At 39.8% G+C, this 20,553-nt stretch overlaps 1 protein-coding gene across 2 annotated transcripts in view; it reads right to left on the reverse strand.

Moving 5' to 3' along the window:
* STK3 (serine/threonine kinase 3) overlaps positions 1 to 12,826 on the reverse strand; it is a 129,678-nt gene extending 116,852 nt beyond the window's left edge. The window contains exons 1-4 of one of the 2 annotated variants that reach the window (XM_065054072.1): positions 12,515 to 12,826; positions 4,991 to 5,071; positions 4,416 to 4,544; positions 1,214 to 1,328 (exon numbers count right to left, since the gene is read on the reverse strand). In XM_065054072.1, coding sequence (XP_064910144.1) covers positions 1,214 to 1,328; positions 4,416 to 4,544; positions 4,991 to 5,071; positions 12,515 to 12,537 — 348 coding nt within the window. In that variant the 5' untranslated portion in view covers positions 12,538 to 12,826. The remainder of the gene's footprint in view (positions 1 to 1,213; positions 1,329 to 4,415; positions 4,545 to 4,990; positions 5,072 to 12,514) is intronic. The other variant, XM_065054073.1, reaches the window with a different exon arrangement.
* Positions 12,827 to 20,553: the final 7,727 nt, after the last annotated feature.

The following is a 20,553-nucleotide window of genomic DNA, read 5'->3' on the forward strand; positions in this document are numbered from 1 at the left end:
GTCTGATTTATTCAATATACACACACACATATATACACAAATACTCTCCTTTTTAAAAATAAAAAGTTCTAGCATTTTATTTGATGCACACACATTTGCTCCTATTTTTTGTAAATCACATTTAAAATGGGACTTTAAAAAAAAAAAAGTCTGGACTAGCTTGGAGCATTTTTTATTGGAGCTACTGACTCTTCTCCTAACCCTTGGATAACACACAACTGTAAGGACACCAGTTCTAAAGGTTGCAGAAACTCCAGCAATCTCACACTGGTTTTGGCTTTTCCCCTGTCATCAGTTCAACATGACAGCAGCCCTGACACAAGCCACGTTTCCCAAAGAGACTCCCTCTAGTCTGGACATCAAACCCATTCCTAACAGATTTAATTCTATCTTCCCTTACATTTTATTTTCTAAGTCTGAAGAATGTCTCTCTCTCATTCTCTTTCCAAGACATGATGCAAAGAACATTTCAGGGTGTGTTTACAAAAGGTAAAGGACTAGCAAGCAGATGGTCATCTCTCAATACCTGTTGGCACAATGAATACCTTCTGTTACAGCCCACTGCTGAACAGCATAGACTCAAAGGAACTAAAAGATCATTTGACATATACAACAAAATATTTTTCAGATAAACTGTTTCTTAAGTAGAACTAGCAACTATTGTTTCCTACAGGTTTACATCCCCCTCCACATAACTGCTCTTATAAGCCAATTAAGATCCTCCCATAAAATCTTCTATTTTGGTTCCCTCTTACATTCCTTGATTGGCATCCCTTCCCCTTCTCATTCCTAGAGAAATGCCAATTACTCCTCATGCTCCCTAATTACTGAATGAAGCAAAACAATTCTATACCTGTTTCAAACCATGTGTGTACACTAAGTGGTCTACTGATAGGCTGTGAGGTGGAAGAGGTAAAAGGAAGAAGCCACACTCAGTTTTGCCTTGTACAAAGCAACACTTTGCAAGAAACGTACAGGATCTTCATATTTCAGAATGCATTTGCTTCTGCTCATGATCACTCTGGAATAATGGACAAGGAGATAGTTAGAGCAACTGCACAAGCTTGTTTCCTGAGGATCCAAGGCACAGACACACTCCTTGGCATCAGCCAAGATCTTGTCCCACAACTCTGCCTTTTCTTCTGGCTTCTAGTCTTAATTCACAGTTTGATTTTAACAATTGTTATACATTTTTTGAAATGTATAAACTCACCGTTTTATTGCGAAGTCTAATTATGTCCGAAACAGAGCCCGCTCCACAATATTCCATAACAATCCATAGGTCTGTGTTCTTAAAATAGCTGCCATAGTACTTGACAACATAGGGACTAGACAGAAAAAAAGTTAGATAAGGAGATTAATTCTTAATACGAAGAAAAGTCATAATAACAAGCATTAAAAAAACAGTTTGACACACAATAACACAGCTAATCAGCAAGTGTAGTCAAATACATCATAAAACTGTAATCAGTTTAACCAATGTATGCTGCTTAATAAAATTACAAAGGCACTACTATGTAAGTTTCAGCGATCTTCACATACAGACATAGTTTTCTCAAACGTTAGTCTTCCAACATAACGCTTTGTTTTTCCCTCCTCTAAGGCATCTCTTAGTTTTTAACTTTCATCACAAAGTGATGTTTCCCATCTTGAAAAGATTGCCTTGTTTCCTTCTCTCCTGAGCAAAAAAAAACATAGGATCAAAGAACCACTTTGGTTGGAAAACATGGAAACTCACCCATGCTCTCCTGGTTTTGCAAGCATGAGCTAGTTCTAGAAATAGGCATAGAAAAGAAAGGGTAAAGCGGTAAGATTTAGTCATCTTTTATTTGAGATGCTGCAATAGCTCAGTGCTTTTCTGTAGTATCTACAGAATTATCACATGGGAAGAAAAAGTACTAAAAAGTGTGTCATCACCCCCATCAGTACTGCACAGCACTATATTTGCTTGAAGGCACTGGACTCATGTACAAGCACATGGGACAGAGCTGCAGCCTAATCCTTCTTTGCAACCAGCAAATGGCTGCATCTTGTCCAGTGAGGGAAGAGTTTGTGTTTTAAAATTCTGAACTCTGAAAATAAAAGTTATACAATAGTACATGTCCAGTAGATACTAAATGCACCATGTTATCCAAAGAAAAGCAGGAAACAAAGAACAAGGGCTGAGAAAATTGGGGCAGGATAGGGGACACAGCAATCAGATAGTGAGTAGGCTGACCCAGGACAAGAATGAAAATGGCACACGAAGCATAGTACAGAAAGAAAGGTGAAAAATTTAGAAGATTCTCAAGTATCACCACTTATTTTCTTTGTTAGTATATTTCACAGACATTTAATATCTTTTTCAACCCTGCTCTAGTACTAACAGACATACACGCACCACAACCTACCCCACTGTTTCCAGTCAGCTCACATGGCTCAAGCCTGTGCAGCAACTAAGGGTTGCTATTCTGTCATTGACCCCACAGAAGGGCTCTTTCTGAGAATTCATAAGGTACTATTTTCAAACTTATTCAATGTCTTCCTTTGTGTAATGGGAAAGAAATTAAATGTGAGATAAAAAGAATTAACAGCACAGCAACAAGAAAAATCAAAGTAAACATATTTCAACTCCTCTTCCAGTGCACAGGAAGAGCTGAGGACCTACTCTGGGGAGGAAACCTAGTTCCACAGTTAAGCAGACAAACAAGACTGCTGCAGCCTTTTTCATGTGTATCTGTTACAAAACTCCAATTGGCCAGACAAAAATAGTCTCACAGGGACAAAAAGGATTAAGAGGAGCCTGAAACAAAACTCAAGGGTTCCAAATCCTTTCAGTATCATCTGAAATAATCTTATCACACATCTTTGTGGAATGTTAGAAAAAAACATAAACCCTTCCTTTTCCTCCCATTCCCCTGCCTACACATTTTACAGACTTCTAGCATTCCAAGCAGTCAATGCCAGAGGGGAACAGACTACGTGGTCCAGCGTGTTCGTAGCTCACAAATACTTAGATCAGGACTTGCAGCCAGAGGTTTTAAAGAAGTCTAAGGAACAGTGGCATTCCCATGTGCTACAGATACAATGTACTCTGAGGTCTCCATCCCTACATTTAAGGATAAATATTTGGACCTTCTCCTTTGTGACCCTATAGACAAAATGCTGTGAAGCAGTACAATCAAGCTCATGTAACACCTGAGGAAAACATTCAGTAACAAATATGAATGAATTCAGGCAGCATTAAAAGGATTATCTCTAAATCTAGGATGAGTACTGCTCGTTGCCAAGCAAGTGCAAATTTTTCATTTAAAGACAGAAGTTCAACACTGATACATCACAAAAGCACAAACACAACTGAGAAATAACTGACCACTTGCTATAATACAATTCACCAAGTTAATGACTAAAGCAATCAATATTTTAAAGAAAGCTTATTCTAAGTGCAGTGCAAAGCTCTCCTGTTTGTACTTCCAAGTCAAACAGACTCCTGTACCACTGATTAGATGTGATTAAAAGACTCCACCTAGCAAATCTGACTTAGAAGTTACATCCAAAACCTTAAAAGATTGTCCCTAAAAATACACAAATTAAAAAATTGATAATTCCATAAAAGAGAGAAAATGCAAAGTAATTTCTGCATCCCTGAAGGCACTTGATCATAGAACCATAGGATCATTTTGTTCGGAAAAGATGCTTAAGATCATGGAGTCCAACTGTTAACCTAGCACTGTCAAGTCCACCTCCAAGACAATGCCCTAAGAACCTCATCTACATGGCTTTTAAACACCTCCAGGGATGCTGACTCAACCACTGCCCTGGGCAGCCCGTTCTAATGCTTGACAACTCTTTCCATTACAAAGTTTTTCTTAATATCCAATCTAAACTTCCCATGGTGCAACTTGAGGCCATGATGTTAAGGCTTCCATTCCTACAATACTGCCAGTCATAAGATATACTAGTTTTGAACAAGTGTATCGTAATAGTCCTTCAGAACAATTTGAAGATTGTTCAGTTTTTAAAAGGTATGTTCCTGCATGAAAAAGGCAACCAATAGAATACTATTTTGGAAGTTAACTGCTAGCCATTCGCCTTGTACAAGAAACATCTTCATCGATCTTCTGAAACAGGTAACTCTGAACCCCTTTGGGGATATAAGAGCAAGTAAAGTGAAACAAGCATAGAGAATTCTAAGCAGATGCAAGTACTTATTCTTTTAACAGTTTCTGTGAGGTACACTATTTGTACGTTCTTCATTCCAAGCTAGTGGTAGGAAAATATTTGCAACATGGTTCCTTTAAGTAAACTGTCTAACACAGACTGTCTTAATTTTCTATATAAAAAAAATTGCATATGCATAGATTTCAGCTATATTCACAAGTACAAATACATTTTCTCATAGACTCTTAGAAAAGGAGCAGAATTGTCATACTTACCTGTCACATTGTTGCATTATAGAGATTTCTTTAATTATTTCTTGAAGATCTGACTCCACAGGGACCTGTTTAATTGCTACAACTTGGCCAGACTCTTTGTGAATTGCTTTAAACACACTACCATAAGACCTAAAAATAAAAGAGGGATTTTTTTTAAAACAAGATAAACTGATTCTTATTTCCATTATTCAGAAACTTTCAAAAGTCATAGAAGCCATATGTTCATGCTGAAGTTTGAGGGTTTTTTCAGGCTGCAAAAAACCCAGTTTTATTGAGACCTCAGGAAAGACATGCCCCTGAATAATGAATCTTTGTCAAGATGTAGTGTATCTAACACCAGTGTAGGCACAACCACTTTTGCTGCCTTAACAAACAAGTGACATCATAAACGCATAAATATATTTGGGGAAGCATGGAATTCTACTGATGCACGCATTTGCTTTATTATTAAAACCTGTCTACAGAAGCATTCCTTAGGACATTTACAGTCACTTTTTCTGTAACTTAATATTCCAACACGTGCTTTACATACTGTTTCCCTCTGATCCTATCCCCTCATAAATAGCTGCACTTACCCTTCACCAAGTTTCTCCAGAACATCAAAGACTTCCTCAGGCTGTTTAGTTAAACTATCTTCACTTAGCTTTTTCAGTTTGCTGAAAGAAAGACAAAAGTTGTTTGTTTTTTGCAGGGAAAAAACACACAGAAGTCAAGCAAGCTTTCATACAAGTGAGCACACAGGAAAAAAAAATCCAATTAAAATAAAATGCCTAATTAAAGAGTAGTAATAAAATTTTAATCAACCATCATATAATATGAAGTTATAACAATTTTTGTCATTATCACTTTCCCACTGTTTGCTCAATTCAGAGCAGCATGGGACCAATTCACTGCCCAAACCACTTCCTTTACTAAAGCAGAAACAGCCACATCATCCAGTAAAGCTCACCTTTCATCAAAGAGCAGCCAGCATGCAAACACATGCTCATTACTGCCTAGAGCATACCACGCTGTTATCTAAGAAAGCATAAACCAATCCTTCACCCACACAAAGTATCCACTTTCTAAACTACACCATTTATATGCCAGTGAATTACATCAAGTTAAAAGCAGAACCCAGAGACAAGATGATATGGGAGCATATGGTAGCACTTCACCGACACAGGTGGTAGCGGAACACTGAACTTTCAAAAGGGGAGTATTCCAAGAGTTGTTGGGGCAGCCCCTTTTGCATCTTTGTGAATGTACACAGGGATGTGTGCAACAAAATCTCTAATTATCAAATACCAGCATATTTGCCTTCCAGTTCTCTCACAGTCACAAATCACTCATTATCACCCTTCCATTTCTCCCAGCTTCTTCAACCCACTCTCACAACTACCCTTTGTTCTTTACCAGCACTCCTGGCCTTTCCTCAGCCTCCAGCATTCCCATTCAGCCAGCCCCCCAGGCTCCTGGTAGATCTCAGAACACAACTTGGCTGCAAGCTTGTGATGGAACTGACACTTAGCGTAGCACAGGAAAATATAACCTCACACACATCGCAGTGAGGCTGGGCGGCTGCAACCTGTAAATTCTTCACCTTAAAAGTTAGAGGGAATTTTGCTGCAAGACTGAAATAACAAGTTAACTCTACGTGATAGCCAAGGGTACTATTAAGGCAGAAGATAAGCTGAAGAATAGCTGGTGCTGTAGTGTTAGATATAGACAACGTATTCCATATGCAGGAGGAAGAAAAAGAAAAACAAAAAAAGGCAGCAGTGGGAGGGGGAAAGAAACTTCTAAGCACAGCAGATCATTGAGAAATTACGGAAAATATTTTATCCTGTGACACTTTCCTGGAAGTGAATACAAATTAGGGGAAGGGAGGGCACAGACAGAAAAGATTGTCAAATCTAACACTGGAAGAACAGTGTTCAAAAGAAATTATTTCATATTACATGATGCAATTCTGAGACATACAGAACTAATAAAAAATAAAGCTAATTGACTGGTGAAGGAATACCCGAGTCAGAAGAGACTTGTTACTGCCAGCCATCTAAGTAAAGACAAAAATTTAAAGTAATTATATAAGCACACAGGTCATATGGATTGGTGTTAAACAAGGAAAGCAAGGTGGGAAGGAGGTTGTACACATTCATATATCAAAGATCTATTTCATAGACATAGCAATTATATGAATACAAAAAGCATCCACAATCAGAAAGGAAAGGTGCATGACGTGTTGTAAAGACCACGCAGTTTGCTACAGCAAACGTGCAGGAAGCTGGAAAGCAGGTGTGTTTAAGGAAGAATAGAAATCTCCACAGAAAAGGACAGGCACAACTTATGAACATGAAGAACAACAGCAGAAAACTCAAATGAGAGCAGCTAAATGAAGTCTGCAAAAGTGGCCTACAAATCCAACACAGGAACACATAATGACTCTGCTTGCTTTTTCACCCTCTCTCTGCTTGTTAGAGACCAAAAAGCAGAAAGATAAAACTTAAATCTTGCAGAGAAGCACATCTTTCATTAATGAACAAGTGCAAGCTGAGACAAGTAAAACTGGGGGGAGGGGTGGAAGAAAAGATTCTGCAGGTGGATATTAAAGAAATAAATCATCAATTTTGCTTCTTTTGTTTCAAATTCTTTTTTCGCCTCTGATCAGATTATCTGCATCCTTGAAGGCAGTGTTCACAAAACAAGAGTTACTGCAGTCATCCTCTGCTTGCCACCAACAAAAAACATGCGCAGTATGCTTATGATACCAGCAGAGCCTCAAGAAATAAAAAGCATGACCATTAGCCAAGCCTCTAAATTAACCAAAGAACCACATAATATAATCAACAGAACAGTGGCGGGAATTAACTTTGTAATAACTGGAAGAGAAAAACATACAGTGACCTCAACCAAAGATGTCTGAGAACACTTCCACCTGATCACCAAAAGAACAATGCCTACTACAATGAGAAGGGAAAAAAGAAAAATCCTGAAGCAAATATGAAATTTTGAAGACCTCTTCAAAATTGGCATTTATATGTATATGTATGTGTGTGTCTTTGTAGCAAATTTGGTTCTTGAAAGAGAACTTTAGAATATGCTTAAGACCAAAAGGGTTTCAGCAGCGCCATTAAAGCCAAGACACTGTGAGTGGTGAGAAGAGCTAGGGAAACAATCACCAACAGCCATAAACTCATCAAAACCAATACAATTGTCAAATAAGTGACTATCAGGAGTACATAAGAGGCAACCTGGAGATCAAAGAAATAGCATTCTGCAGTTTTAAAATTATTTTCACATTATCCAACTCTGACAAACATAATAAATAGTTAACAGTAAGGCAGCTCAATACTAAACCTATTTAGAGGAAAAAAGGTAGGTCAGCCAAATTTAATCACCAAATGCATTGCTCAAAAGTACTTCACACTCCTTCACAAATACATTGTCAGAGTACAGATGCAAGGTTCGGTGTTCAAGTGACAGTATTAACACCTCAGTTCTTTGAACCATAGAAAAGTCCTAATAACTCAGACTGTTCAATGATTTCTATTTCTAGAAGTTTCACACAATTTCTAGCTCTTGAACTACAGAACAGCATGCAATATACCCTGAAACAGTTGCAATAAAGAAAGCATTCATGAAAACTTTGTGAGAAGCAGGGTGGAAGAAGATGACTGTTTTAACTGGCTGTACAGCACTAAGTAGAATATAAGAAGTTATTAGAAATCTTATAATATTGGTTAAAAATGAGAAACTGAAACTTGGGACATAGAAATGCATCTAAAACTTCAGAATCAGCTCCTTAATCAGGAGTTGTTTGCATGTGTGTGTCCTACTAGCCTCACTTTCTAAATATGCAATATAAAACATACACAGCCAGGCATTTCAGAAGGATCACTACTTTTTTTAAGCATTAACGTCTTCTACATGTGAATGCTACGAGCACCCAGCAAAATGCTGATTTGCTAAAGCACGACTAGAAATATGAGGGAGGTGGAAGTAAAAGAAACAACTGAAGAGACAAAGCGCTCGAGAACAATCAGGAGAGAAAAAAAAAAAAAAGCGTCTCCTTCCTCTCCCTGATGGGTCCTCTATGTACATGACAGAAGCATTTAAAACAGAACAAATAAATCAGTAAATTCAGGAACCATTTTATTCTGGCCACGGGATACAGGTACCATATATACATACACACACATACTAAAAAAAACTGGGAGAAAGTCCAAAGGAGATGTGTAGAAGACAAGTATGAAACCTGGGTAGAAAGTCATTTTGGGTTTTTTGCCCTAGAAAATCATCAGGTAGTGACAATGGGCTCTTTCAGCACTCTTGCAGGAGGAAAGCTGTTCCTGAAAGCAGGAGGACTAACTGAACTACAATTCTGGGACAAGAGATATCGAAAGGATTTTCTTGTTTAAAGCACGTTTGACTTCCTGCATAATACTTAGTCTCTTAAACAAGAAAAATACATCCTAGCAAAGAACTTTACTTTTACAAATCCAGTTGATAGGAGAAAACATTCATACTTAGCAGGATTAGAATCTTACACGTCATTCAGTATGCCAGCAAAACTCCAAATAACTAAATGCAGAAAAACCTAGAAAGCTTGAGAGGCACCCAAGACTAACAATCCTAGCACAACTATCAGAAAAATCTGAACTGGGACTAGAAAGAGCAAGAAATACTTATTTCCCCCCACCAAATATGAAAATAAAAAAAAATCCTGAGTTTAGTGTCCTACAGTCATTACCGATTTTATGAAATAAACTGGCAATATGCTACAGAGGTAGGCATAAAATACCCTGAAAGCTAACAAAGGAAAATAAAGTGAGACTAAAGAATAGAACTCCATCAATTACTGTCATGAGTTATGGAAAACTGGACAGCTGTTCCATGAAACATGAATATATGCAGTTTATTTTGCAGAAGAACTAGCACATTGAAACATTTAAAAAGAATGGCTGGGATCAATTACACTGATATATTAAAAGAGAAGCTAGTAAGAGAAATCACTGCAGTCATCAGAAATAAAGGTGGCAAATGAAAGCCTGGAGCCATTTACACTGCTTTACACCGTTGACACAAGTAGGAGAAAGTTTAAGACAGTTTACATTATTGTATTGTGTACTTACATTTAGTTTTCTACCAATAAAACTCAAGCAAACTTACACATTTTTCTCATCATTTTCAGGGGGAACTTGACAACTGTCATCCACATGACCTTACACGTCCATTGACATAAAAATTAAAACCAGCATATTTTCACAGGTAGTTCATATTTTAAAAAGCTTTTCCCTTTCCACAAAAATTAAATTTTTGAAAATTAAACTACACCAGCTTAGAGAAACTACTGGAAAAACTTAATTAACAGGTTACACGCTTGTTAAGAAGCATTTTATTTGGTGGCAGCACACAGGAGATAGGTTGGCTAGATTAAAAACTATGTATTTCACAGAATTGTGTCTCTATCTACTTTTCACTTGCATGCACTGTATCTCCTCATACCTGAGTATGCCAATATATACAGAAAAATAGAACAATAATAACAGGGGAAAATTACAAGACTCAGAGGCAAATTTTGTAACTGATTTCAAGAGGAAATGTCCATTTTAGTGAGGGAGGGAAGGAAGTATAAAGCACATCTGAAATACAGTTAGAAATTCAGATGCGTGGAAACACCCTGTGGCAACTACTGCACAAATTGTTCAGTATAAAATCAAAACACCTACTATAAATTATTCTAAAATGTAAACAATATTATTCTGAAAAGGACTCCTCTTTGTACATCTTTTGGTTCTGTTGCAGCACGTTGGTCAAACAAGAAAAGCCAGTGATTTTGACAGCATCACCATTTAAAAGCCACAGTGGTCCAGCCTGTCACTTGGGCATCATCACTGCTGCATTCCAAAGGGCTGTTTTAAAGATCCACACAACACCCAACCAAGTTGTGTGTTCCTTTACAAGTAAGGGGGATGGGATAAAAGTGTCCTGTATTTGCGAGAGAACACTGGAATTCTAGGACATCTATGCAGCTTTTAAGTGTCCATATGGAATTCTTGCTACCCCCAGATGAATGTCTTGCACTACAGACACCAAGGCAATAGATTCCTGTCAGTAACTGCTTCTGTGGAGAACAGGCAAAGTCAAGTCCAGTGCCTGCATCTATTTTGCAAAGTAAATACGGCATGTCCATCCCAAGCCACTACTGCATGCAAGGCAGGCATCAAAAAAATTCAGCCCACAAAAAATAATTTCTAGTCCTTCTAGTCTAGAAGATTTACAGAAAAAGAAGGTGTCCTAGCAGAATGCTTTGGAATGCCAAACAAGCAGAGAACTGTAAAAAACAACACTTAAAGGAGACATAGATGCACATTCATTAAAACCTTAGTACAAATCTTACGAAAACTTGAGTTAGTATCTTGTGAAAAACTGAGTTCAGATCTTCCTCTCACCAAAGAAACAAATCCATTAAGTTCTCATCACATCCAATTTTATAAAAATAAGCTTCAAAAACATGGAATGTATAAAAACACACCAGAGAATTTAAAAGTTCTCTCATAACTTCCTAATTCTTCCTGACTGAAGCTAAAGATTTAAACAGCTCCTCATTCTCAATTAGGCCATACACACAACCCCCGGCCTGGTAAAAAAGTTAGAGCAATTCCCAAATCTTAAAAAATAATAATAATTATTATTTTAAAAATCTCATGGGTTATGCTAATTTCAAGCTTTATTTTCAAACTTTGATATCACCAGATCCCAAGCTTTGTGCTGTTGGTGGTAATATTGATTACTCCTCAGACATTCCCAGTTCTTTTCCTAAAGCCTTGCTGGTACCTGTCCTACTTCCTTTATTTGAGACATGAAGCACCGTCAGCCTGAAACTACAGCGTAGGCCTGTTCCTCCTCCCCCTATCGCCTTCTAAAAACATTCTGCATAACAACTACAAATCAATTCTTGGTCAAAGTTTTCAGTAGTAGATACTGTTCCACTGCCTGCTAAAAACACTCTTTATAGCAACTACTAATTAATTCTTGGTCAAAGTTTTCAAGTAGATACTGTTACTTGATGTATTATTGGAGGAAAAAACAGTAAGAGTTCAAGATGGCATTCTTCTCAAGCTCTGTCATCCTGCAGGAAGCTGTTTTAAAGAATTATAAAGGTTTTAAATGTAGAATACAAATGTTTTAAAGCAGAATGTAAAAACTGATTTATTATCTTCTAACACCAATTTATATTGTGCAGCCAGTCACCAGGTTTTTCATTCAATTAATAGGAAGCAAGACAGTAAGTGTAAGAATATATGTAAATTGTGTGACTACATTCTGTATAACACACAACTATATTCTATGTAGTATACAACTACATCCAAGAAAGGATTGTTCCAATTCAAATATATTATTAAATTTAAAACAATTAAAGCAAAATTATTGTGTGCACTGAGATGACAGTGTCACATTTTAAGCAAAGCTCATGGTTTCACATCATCACACATGCACGAAAAAAGAAATGAATAATGCCAAAAAAATATATTAATTCATATGACCAGATAGCCTATGTGTTTCAGAAAACAGACATACTGTGGGAATACTCTTGATTTTTGCTTCTTCCCACTCCCTGATTTGCAATCGCAACTATGCAAGGCCCACCCCCACAAGCATCCCTCCACCAGCAGGGCACAAGGGCACTTTCTCATACGGAAAGATAAGGACAGCTACTTCAGCCCGTTTTTTCCATAGACCTGCACTGTAAAGTCTGACCCCCAGGCCACAAAGGACTCTTCAGGGCCATGAAGTTTTCCTCATTTCACATTAAAATGTTTCGCTTGCAACTCAACCGGCCCCTCAGGGTTTGCCTTCAACTGGAAGTGTATCCAGGACAGGTACTTCGGGGATCCCCACACTACAGAAGACCTCTCCCAACGCAACACAACCCCTCCGGCGGGGGGAAGGTCTCAGCCCCCGCCGCGGTCCCGCCGCCCCCCTCACAGCGCCGGAGGCTCCCGAGGCCGGCGGGGGGTCGGGCCCGTCCGCTCCCGCGGGCCCAAGGCCTCGCCCCGGCCGTGCCGCCGCGCTCGCTTCCGGGAGGGGAAGGGGCCGCTCGGGAGGGTCGTTACCTCTTGGGCGCTGCCTGCTCCATGCCGCTGCTGGCCCCCCGGCTCCGCTGTCCGGAGGGGGCTCCCGGCCGAGCCCCCGAGCACCACCGGGCCGGCAACCACTAAACTCTTCACAACTTTCGTGCTCGCTCGCTGGCCCTTTAAACGGGGCTCGCGCCCTCCCTCGGCCGCGCCGGTCCCGGCCTCTCTCAGGCACCCGCCACTACCGCTACCTACCCGGCTACCGGTGGAGGCCCGCCGCCTCGCGCCTCTCAATGGCTACAACCCGCGCCATCAGAGTGCTGATTGGCCGGCGCGGAAGTCGCTCAGAGCGGCAGGAGGTGCGAGGCCCCACCCCACCACGGGAAGAGCTGGGGGCGTCGCGCCGGCGGGAAGGGAAGAACATGGAGGCGGCCGCGCTCCCGGCATGCTCCGCGCGGCGGCCCGCGGGGCACGCCGGGAGGTGTAGTCCTCCCGGGAGCCGGCCGTGCCCGTCCCTGTGGCGCGGCGCCCAGAGGGGCCCGGTCGGGCGGGGAAAACCGGGTGGCGGAGCAGCAGAGACCCGCCGGGGAGAAGGACAGCCGTCGCGCCCCCACACGCTCACCTCACCCCCTGGCTCGTGGGGCGGGGCCTTCGGGCAAGGGCAGGCCCGGGCACGGCCTGGGGCGAGGCTGAAGGCGGCTCTTCCCCCGCTGCCGCCTCCGGGCCCCGCCGCCCCGGGGCAAGGCTGCCGGGTTTCTGCGCCTTTCATCCGCCTGTCTGCACCAGCCTGGCGTGCTGCTGAGCTGCATCCAGCCCCTGCCTGGAGAGGTAACTCTCCCCGGGGACAGCTGGCTCCAGAGCACTGCGGGAGGCAGGCTGCAGTTAGTCATGGGGAGCTGCTCTCCAAAGCTGGCTCCGGTGGCACAGCGTGGCTTTGAGGTGGAAAACGCTGGCACTTGACTTCTTAATGCCAAAGCATACAAGTTACCCTGCAAAGCCATGTGAAGCTGTCACATAATTATTCAAACAGCAGATTTTAGGCCACCGAGTACCACGTGATAGTTCCCTGCGATTTCTCGACCTTCCAACTTCTGACTTTGTGCTGTTTATGTAGCAATTTAAGAAGCTGAGAAAGCATTCAAGTAGATCCAGCCAACTCAATACAAGAAAAGCTTAAATGTTCAAGCCAGCTTCTGTATCCTTTCCTGAAAGTAAGCTTATTTGCCTAACTAATGGAAGTTCACGGAAGTGAAACATTTGGGGAAGATCCATAAAAATACCAAGATGTCCAACTTCCACTTTGAGCTGATTTTGGACATATGAGTATAACAGCACTCCCCCTTTAAAAAAAAAAAAAAAACAAAAAACAAAAAACAAAAAGCCAAACCGCAGTCCATATCCATACCTAACTTCATCTCTTTGATGTGCATTAGCCAGGGAATTTTGAATTACTGAAGTTCTACTGTTGTGCAAGTCCTCTGCTTTGCCTGAGTCAATCCAATCTAGTTGACTCACTGTGGTCAGGCTAAAGGCACAACGGCAATATTGAATGAACCCATAAATCAAATCACACACCACCATATGACCTTTTAGGTTTCTTTGTTTTTCTGAGTCATGGAAAAATTGCACTAGAACATCTTCCTTTGCACAACAGATTAAAGGAGAGCCCTTCAAGTATCATCCCACAATCCAGAGTGGCTCACCAGCAGCACTGCCAGATGTGTCCATACCATAGACAACTGTTAGTAGGAGATGCCAAAACAAACCACCCAGGAGAAGGAGCCAGTGGATACCTCAGATGTAGTGTGGTATGAGGGCGTTAGAAAGTGGTGAGGAAGAACCCCACCAGACTTCCCGTCTCCCAGTTCTAGGAAAAGGGAGGTCAGGCAAGTAGATGTAAATGTCCAACTCTGGTTTACAGGATTTTCAGCTATACCCACTGACCAATTATTATTTACATTTCACCAATCTCACCCAAACCCCGTTTGGCTGTCACACTCCTGGAATGCAGAGGCTGTCTCCACATCCTTTAACACCAATCTTTAAGGCAATATTTTGTTCAGGCTATTTCAGAGGAGGCGGTTTCTTTCCAGTTTCATCTCAAGCCAAAGCTGCAATAAACTATATATTAAAGCAAGGAAAATCAGTCTCAGAAAAAAAACAGGTACTACATTATAGTTGTAACAGCAAGATGAAAGGCAGTGCTCCCTCTCCCCATTCACACATATACATCTTTCTCTGGAAAAAGGCTAAACAGCCTAATCTGCCACTCTTCCCTCCCCCTTTAACAACAGTTGACAAGAACAAGTCTAAAGAAAATTTGTCCAACAATAGCAGATACAGATATTAGCTCTCTTTGTTCAAAACAATTCAATACCACAATCCTTCTCCCAAAAAATAGCTTGACCACCCAATAACTGAGGAAGAAGGTGACAGGACTGTCCTCCATCTCTGCTACGGAAGAAAGAAGAGTGTGAAAAAAAATAAGATGCCTGAAAAAGAAAAAGTTAGGTTACTTGGCTTTAACCTAACGGGGCAAACAGTGCCAAAAAAAAATAGACTAGTTCCATGTCTTTCTCACAGAAGTTTCAGAATGCTTTCTAAGTACTTTTATGCTGAAAATAAAATATCGATAACATGTATACCATGGTATTTTTCAATATTTCTTTATTAATCTCTTTTAATTTCAAAAGTTATCTTCAGTCGATGACATCGGAATAAATAACTTCATCTCACCTTTCCCCTTCACCATGAATTTGGGAACCACGTTGTGAAATGTAACACTGATTTGGTATTCATTGCAGTACTGTACCTAGCCACCAGCAAAGAAGGAACTTTGAAAGGGAAAACAGACTCCCTCTGTTCTACTACCTCATTCAGGATTTCCAGTCAAGGGCAGTCTAGATGTTCTGGAGGCATGAATATACTATGAGATTGCTGGTGTCTAGACAACATGGAGATGAGGAAGTTGCAAACAATTTGCATGAGTTTTCCCATTATTTCTTCGAAGAGTAGAACTAGATAACACTGCTAAGAAGGCATGTGAGCAAGGCAAGGCTTCATGTAGCCCAATCTTAAAAGTATAGGAGAAAACTAACTAAATTACTCTTTTTTTTTTCTAAAGCATTTCATCTTCTTCACCAGTTTATCAGCATGAATTGGGACTCCTATGCAGAACTAGCATCAACATCAAATACAATTCCTTAGACCAAAGGATGGATGAAGACCATACTTTATATTTAGTACTGTAATTATTTTATATTATAATGTAGTTTTGTAAACAAATAAAATAATTTATATTATAATTACTTATATTGCAATGGAATCAGGAATCATGATGGCACGGACAAGTATTAAATGCTGTATAACCACAAACTAGGACAGTCCTCAAGCCCCTAAATGTATGAACCAAAAAGTTCCAAGATGTCAGTCCTGCCTCAGTTGCATGTAATTAATAATAAACCTGAGAAATATCAAAATTACTTGAGAAGCTCATGTCTGAGTTTCTAACAGGTATTACTAATGGTAAGATTTAAATTCCAAATATATACTTCAAAGTCATTCATGAACATCATGCAAATAAATTATGTATGTTATAGTAGAGACCTTATCTGGTTCCTTTGGTAGCAAATAAAAGCCACATTTACTGCAGAAGGTATTCGATCAGGCTCATTTAGACAACATGCATTGTAACTAATACATGGCGCTACTAGAAAGCAGCAGAATTAATAGTACATGTTTTCCAAGAAGTATGTGTCACAAACTTCTTATGCTGTCCAAACAAAATACCCCTAGTCCTTCATCACATCCCTGGTGCTTTCCACAGCCTGGCTCCTTCTCTGTCTGCTTTCTACCTTTCACCCCAGTAGCCCCCAATTCTTTCGCAGGGTCTTCAGTTCTCCCTCTCTCAGTGTCCCCTGTACCAGTCCACAACAGCCCCTGCCATGACAAACCCACCACGTCCTTGCTGCCTGCACAGACCCCAAGTGTTCCCCCTGCTCTGTGCTGCCTACGATGCCTCCACATCATGGGTGCCTCTGCCGGGCCTTGGCCCACCCTGACATCACCCCCCAAATACCCTGTGTCTGCATCACAACCTGGGTGAAGCTCTCAGGAGCAGACTGCGGGTCCAGCACGGTCCCAAACCCAGCAGCTAAGGAAGAAGTTTCCCTTTTCCCTTGCCATGGGGTGGACAGCCCCACGAACAGGGTATTCCCTCCTCTACCCATCACCTCTGAGTTTCATAAAAACAGGAACTTGATGTCGTTACAGACATCCAGCTTTTCATCAAATATGATGAATATTGGCCAGCTAAGTCCCAAATGCTTGTGAAGGGGAGAAAGGTAAGGAACAACAGGCAAGCCCAGAGACAGGCTGAATGCAGGGGCCTGATTTCCTTAGAAATCAATTCATAAATTCCGTAGACAAATAGTCAACAACAACATGTTTGCATGTCTCTCCCTCTGACTGCCTGATAGTGATCTGGTATGCTGAAAGTTAAGGGAACGGCCTTGAATAAAATACCAACTTGTTTATACAGAAGATAAGAAAAACTGACTTCTGCCTGTATTTTTTCCTACCTATCATGTCCAATATGAAGTAACCTTGAAGGCTTATCTAAGAATTTGTTATATACTTTCCTAACCCTATCAGTCATAAAATAGTTATAAATAAACTATAAAGAACACCATATTCTCAAGTTTGGACTACAAATTTGATTTTTTTAAAAAACAAGTTTTTAATGAAGCTGAAGAAAAAAGAGCAATTGGGGTTTTAGTTTCTTTTCCTGAACAATACGCAACTTGATGGTTATTTAATGTCACATTAAAGGAAATAGAGTTTTTGCTGGTTCAGCAAAAGAAAGATGCAGAAAATAGGCAGGAAATATAGGTACAGATCCTGCCATCCATATCCACCCCATCAAAATCAACGTGATTCACAAAATTCCTACTTGACGTTGAAGAGAGTAGTAAAATATTAGCTGCACTGCTGCAATTCCTTCACTACCTAATATACATCATTTTGGTATCCAAAATATTATTACTAGAGCTAAAGACATTTGTTGATTAGGATAGGATTTTTCTGTTGACTAACCATTTAGCTCATAGTCTTAGTAACAGGCTATATATAGACTTACCATTTGCTATTTTTCCTATTATAGCACACTATGGTAAAAATAAACCGTGGATACAGAGTTGCTGTTTACAATTAACCAAAGAACATATTCCAGTCTCTACTACAGCTGTGTTGATTGTGCTCATGGGATCTACAGATTATCATCAACTTGAAAAAAAAAAAGAAATCTCAGTTCTTGAAACAATTGCTGTTGTTGTGGTAATACTCAGTTACTCTGGATTCCCTTCTACACAAAAACATTCCCCCTCTTTCCGGGGACAGCCATCTGTTCTCCCGTCTGCGAAGAGGTGTGCTCACGCCCTGGAGAATAAATAAATAACATTTAACTAGCAAGACTTGATGCCTGCGCTAGAAGCGGAAACTAGAATCAATAGCTAAAGAATGATTGAATCATCGTTACTTGATTAAGGAAGTTCTGTAAGAAATGAACTTCAGCTGCCTGACTACGTGTAGCTTTGTGCCCAAGGCTTGCACCACCATGAAGGCTGCATCTTCTCCGATCTTTAGCTTCTGAGCTGAGAGTTTGAGGAAGATGTCACAGAAATGTTTTGCGAAGATTAGAGTATTTTTTCTTTTCATGGATGTTGCTTTCAAGAGGCTACGAAGACCCATTCTTTCAGCTCTAAAGAAGGGAAGCTTCCTTGCCCTTGTCGACCTTTCACGGAAGTGCTTGAAGAGAAATACCAAACAGTGGGAAGCAGAAGTACAAAACAACAAATGACAAATTAGAAGAACCCAATACAACTGGAAAGCATATAGTGAATACCAGGCACTCTAAAAGCAATGCCATGAAATGCTTACAGCTTATTCAGTTAGAGGGCTTTTTTATTATTAATAAAACCCTTCCTATTTATTTCTAATGCACATCCCCAGCTTGCTTCATAGATAATACAAAGCCAGTGTTTTGTATGTGGAAGAATCGCTCATTCTAAACGTTTTACAATCCAGAAACCTCAGAATTTCAGTTTCCTACTTTTTTCAACCTTTCCTAATCAAAACATGCAAGAAGACTATAATTCAAGTCCAAATAAGCTACTCATATAACATGTGCAGTCATACTTAAAAAAAAAAAAAAAAAGACCTAAATACAAATCTTGTCTTAAAACTTCTAAAAAAAGAGTTCAGTGGCATAACAGCCATTTCATGACTGACTGTGAAGTAATAGGTCTGATTACAAGATAAGAGCCCGTGGAAAGTAGAAACATATTCAAAACAACAAAAAAAAAGATTAAGATTGCACTTACATTCCCATTCTGCTCTTAAAAGCAGCGGGAGGCCTTCCCCACAGCAGCCCTTGTACTAAAGAGGCAGCAAAGCAGCACATAATAAAGTTTCATGGAACTGACTTTATATGATGCACTGATTTGAGCCTCCACTAATCAGGTTCAGTTTGGTTCAACAGGGAAGTTTTATGGCATCCTCGCTGCTACCCAGGATGAGTACTGAAACTACTGTCACTACTGAGCATGAGAATTTTCTGCTGAAAACAAAACTTTGAAATAACTGAGCATACATAGGCCAAACTATAAAACAACAGTAAAACATAAAGCAACATAAAGCAAGTTACTATCTAGACAGCTTATGAACGCCATTAAATTTGAGACCTACGTTTTTTCCACTATTCCTTCACTAAAAATAAATTTTCTTAGTTGCAAGCAGAGAACCAGTGGAAGATTAATAGATTTTTTAAATGACAAAAATAAGTTTATCAACAGCCATCAACACTGCCCATTTTTACCCAGGCTGGGTTTAGCAAAAATAAAATGTTCTGGTGGTATAATTTTCCCTGCAGAGCAGAGGAAAATAGAGCAATTCCATATGCTAGGAGCTTTCTTAATGGAAACAGTTAATTTACCACATGAGGAATATCATATGCATACCACTTCCACCTAAAATGAATCACTTCTTCCAGTTGAGAAAACTGAGGTCTTTTATCTTCCTCAGGGTGGAGTCCATCTCCTCCCATAGATCCCTGCAGAGTAAAACTGCTAATCGTTTTCAAATTTAAAGACATTACTTCTTTTGTGTTCATATATCACATTTCAATGTCTTCTAAACAAGACAGAGCTTAATGTTTTTGTGTAACCTTGAACTGGCCCATACACAACTTTTATTGCTTCATCCTTGAGCTCGTCTGTAATTCCATGATCTAATTTGTTACGCTGGTGGTATTAAGCTTCTCCTTCTGGATTAACAAATGCAGTTTAAATTCCTTAAAGCTAATTTTTAAAAAGAACATGCTAATTTGAATACGAGGTAAAACAATGAAAAACTGAACCAGAACAAAAAAGCACCAAATTGTGTATTTTGATATATACTATGTCTCTCCTTCAGTAAGATTAATAGACAGTAAATCCCTGCTCTATGCAGTTCAAACTAGGCAGGATGTCTCTAGGACCTGATCCAAAATCAGTCAGCATCAACAGACTCTTTCTTTCAAATATACCACTTTGGGGGTCAGTTCTCAAAGGAGAGTCCTGCCTAATTTGCTCATGGGAGTATGAATATAAATGTAGATTTTTGCTTGACTGGTGTTTCTATCCTCAGCCTGATTCATCTCCCAGGAGGATAAAGGAAAGGTCAAAATTAGAGGCAGATCACATTAGACACTACTATTTATTTGACATAACCTCTTAATAATATGTCATAGGTTCATTTGATTAGAAACTATGCACTCAAAGAAGATAAACAGTGTAGAAGTTGTCCCCTTATTGTGGCATAGATACTAAGCATTTGAAATTTTAGACAGTGGGAAAATTTGCTGTTCAGAGTCACAGGGACACATGCAATATTGTATAACATGCATTACATATTAATGTATAGTGCATTACAATATTAATGTATACTATGCCTTGCATACTATATAGTATGCAGCGCCATAGCAATTTTAAGTGAGAAAACATGTAGGAAGATTAAAGTCACACAACTGTGTTAGAATACCC

The sequence above is a fragment of the Columba livia genome, chromosome 2, assembly GCF_036013475.1.
Source record: "Columba livia isolate bColLiv1 breed racing homer chromosome 2, bColLiv1.pat.W.v2, whole genome shotgun sequence".
NCBI lineage: Eukaryota > Metazoa > Chordata > Aves > Columbiformes > Columbidae > Columba > Columba livia.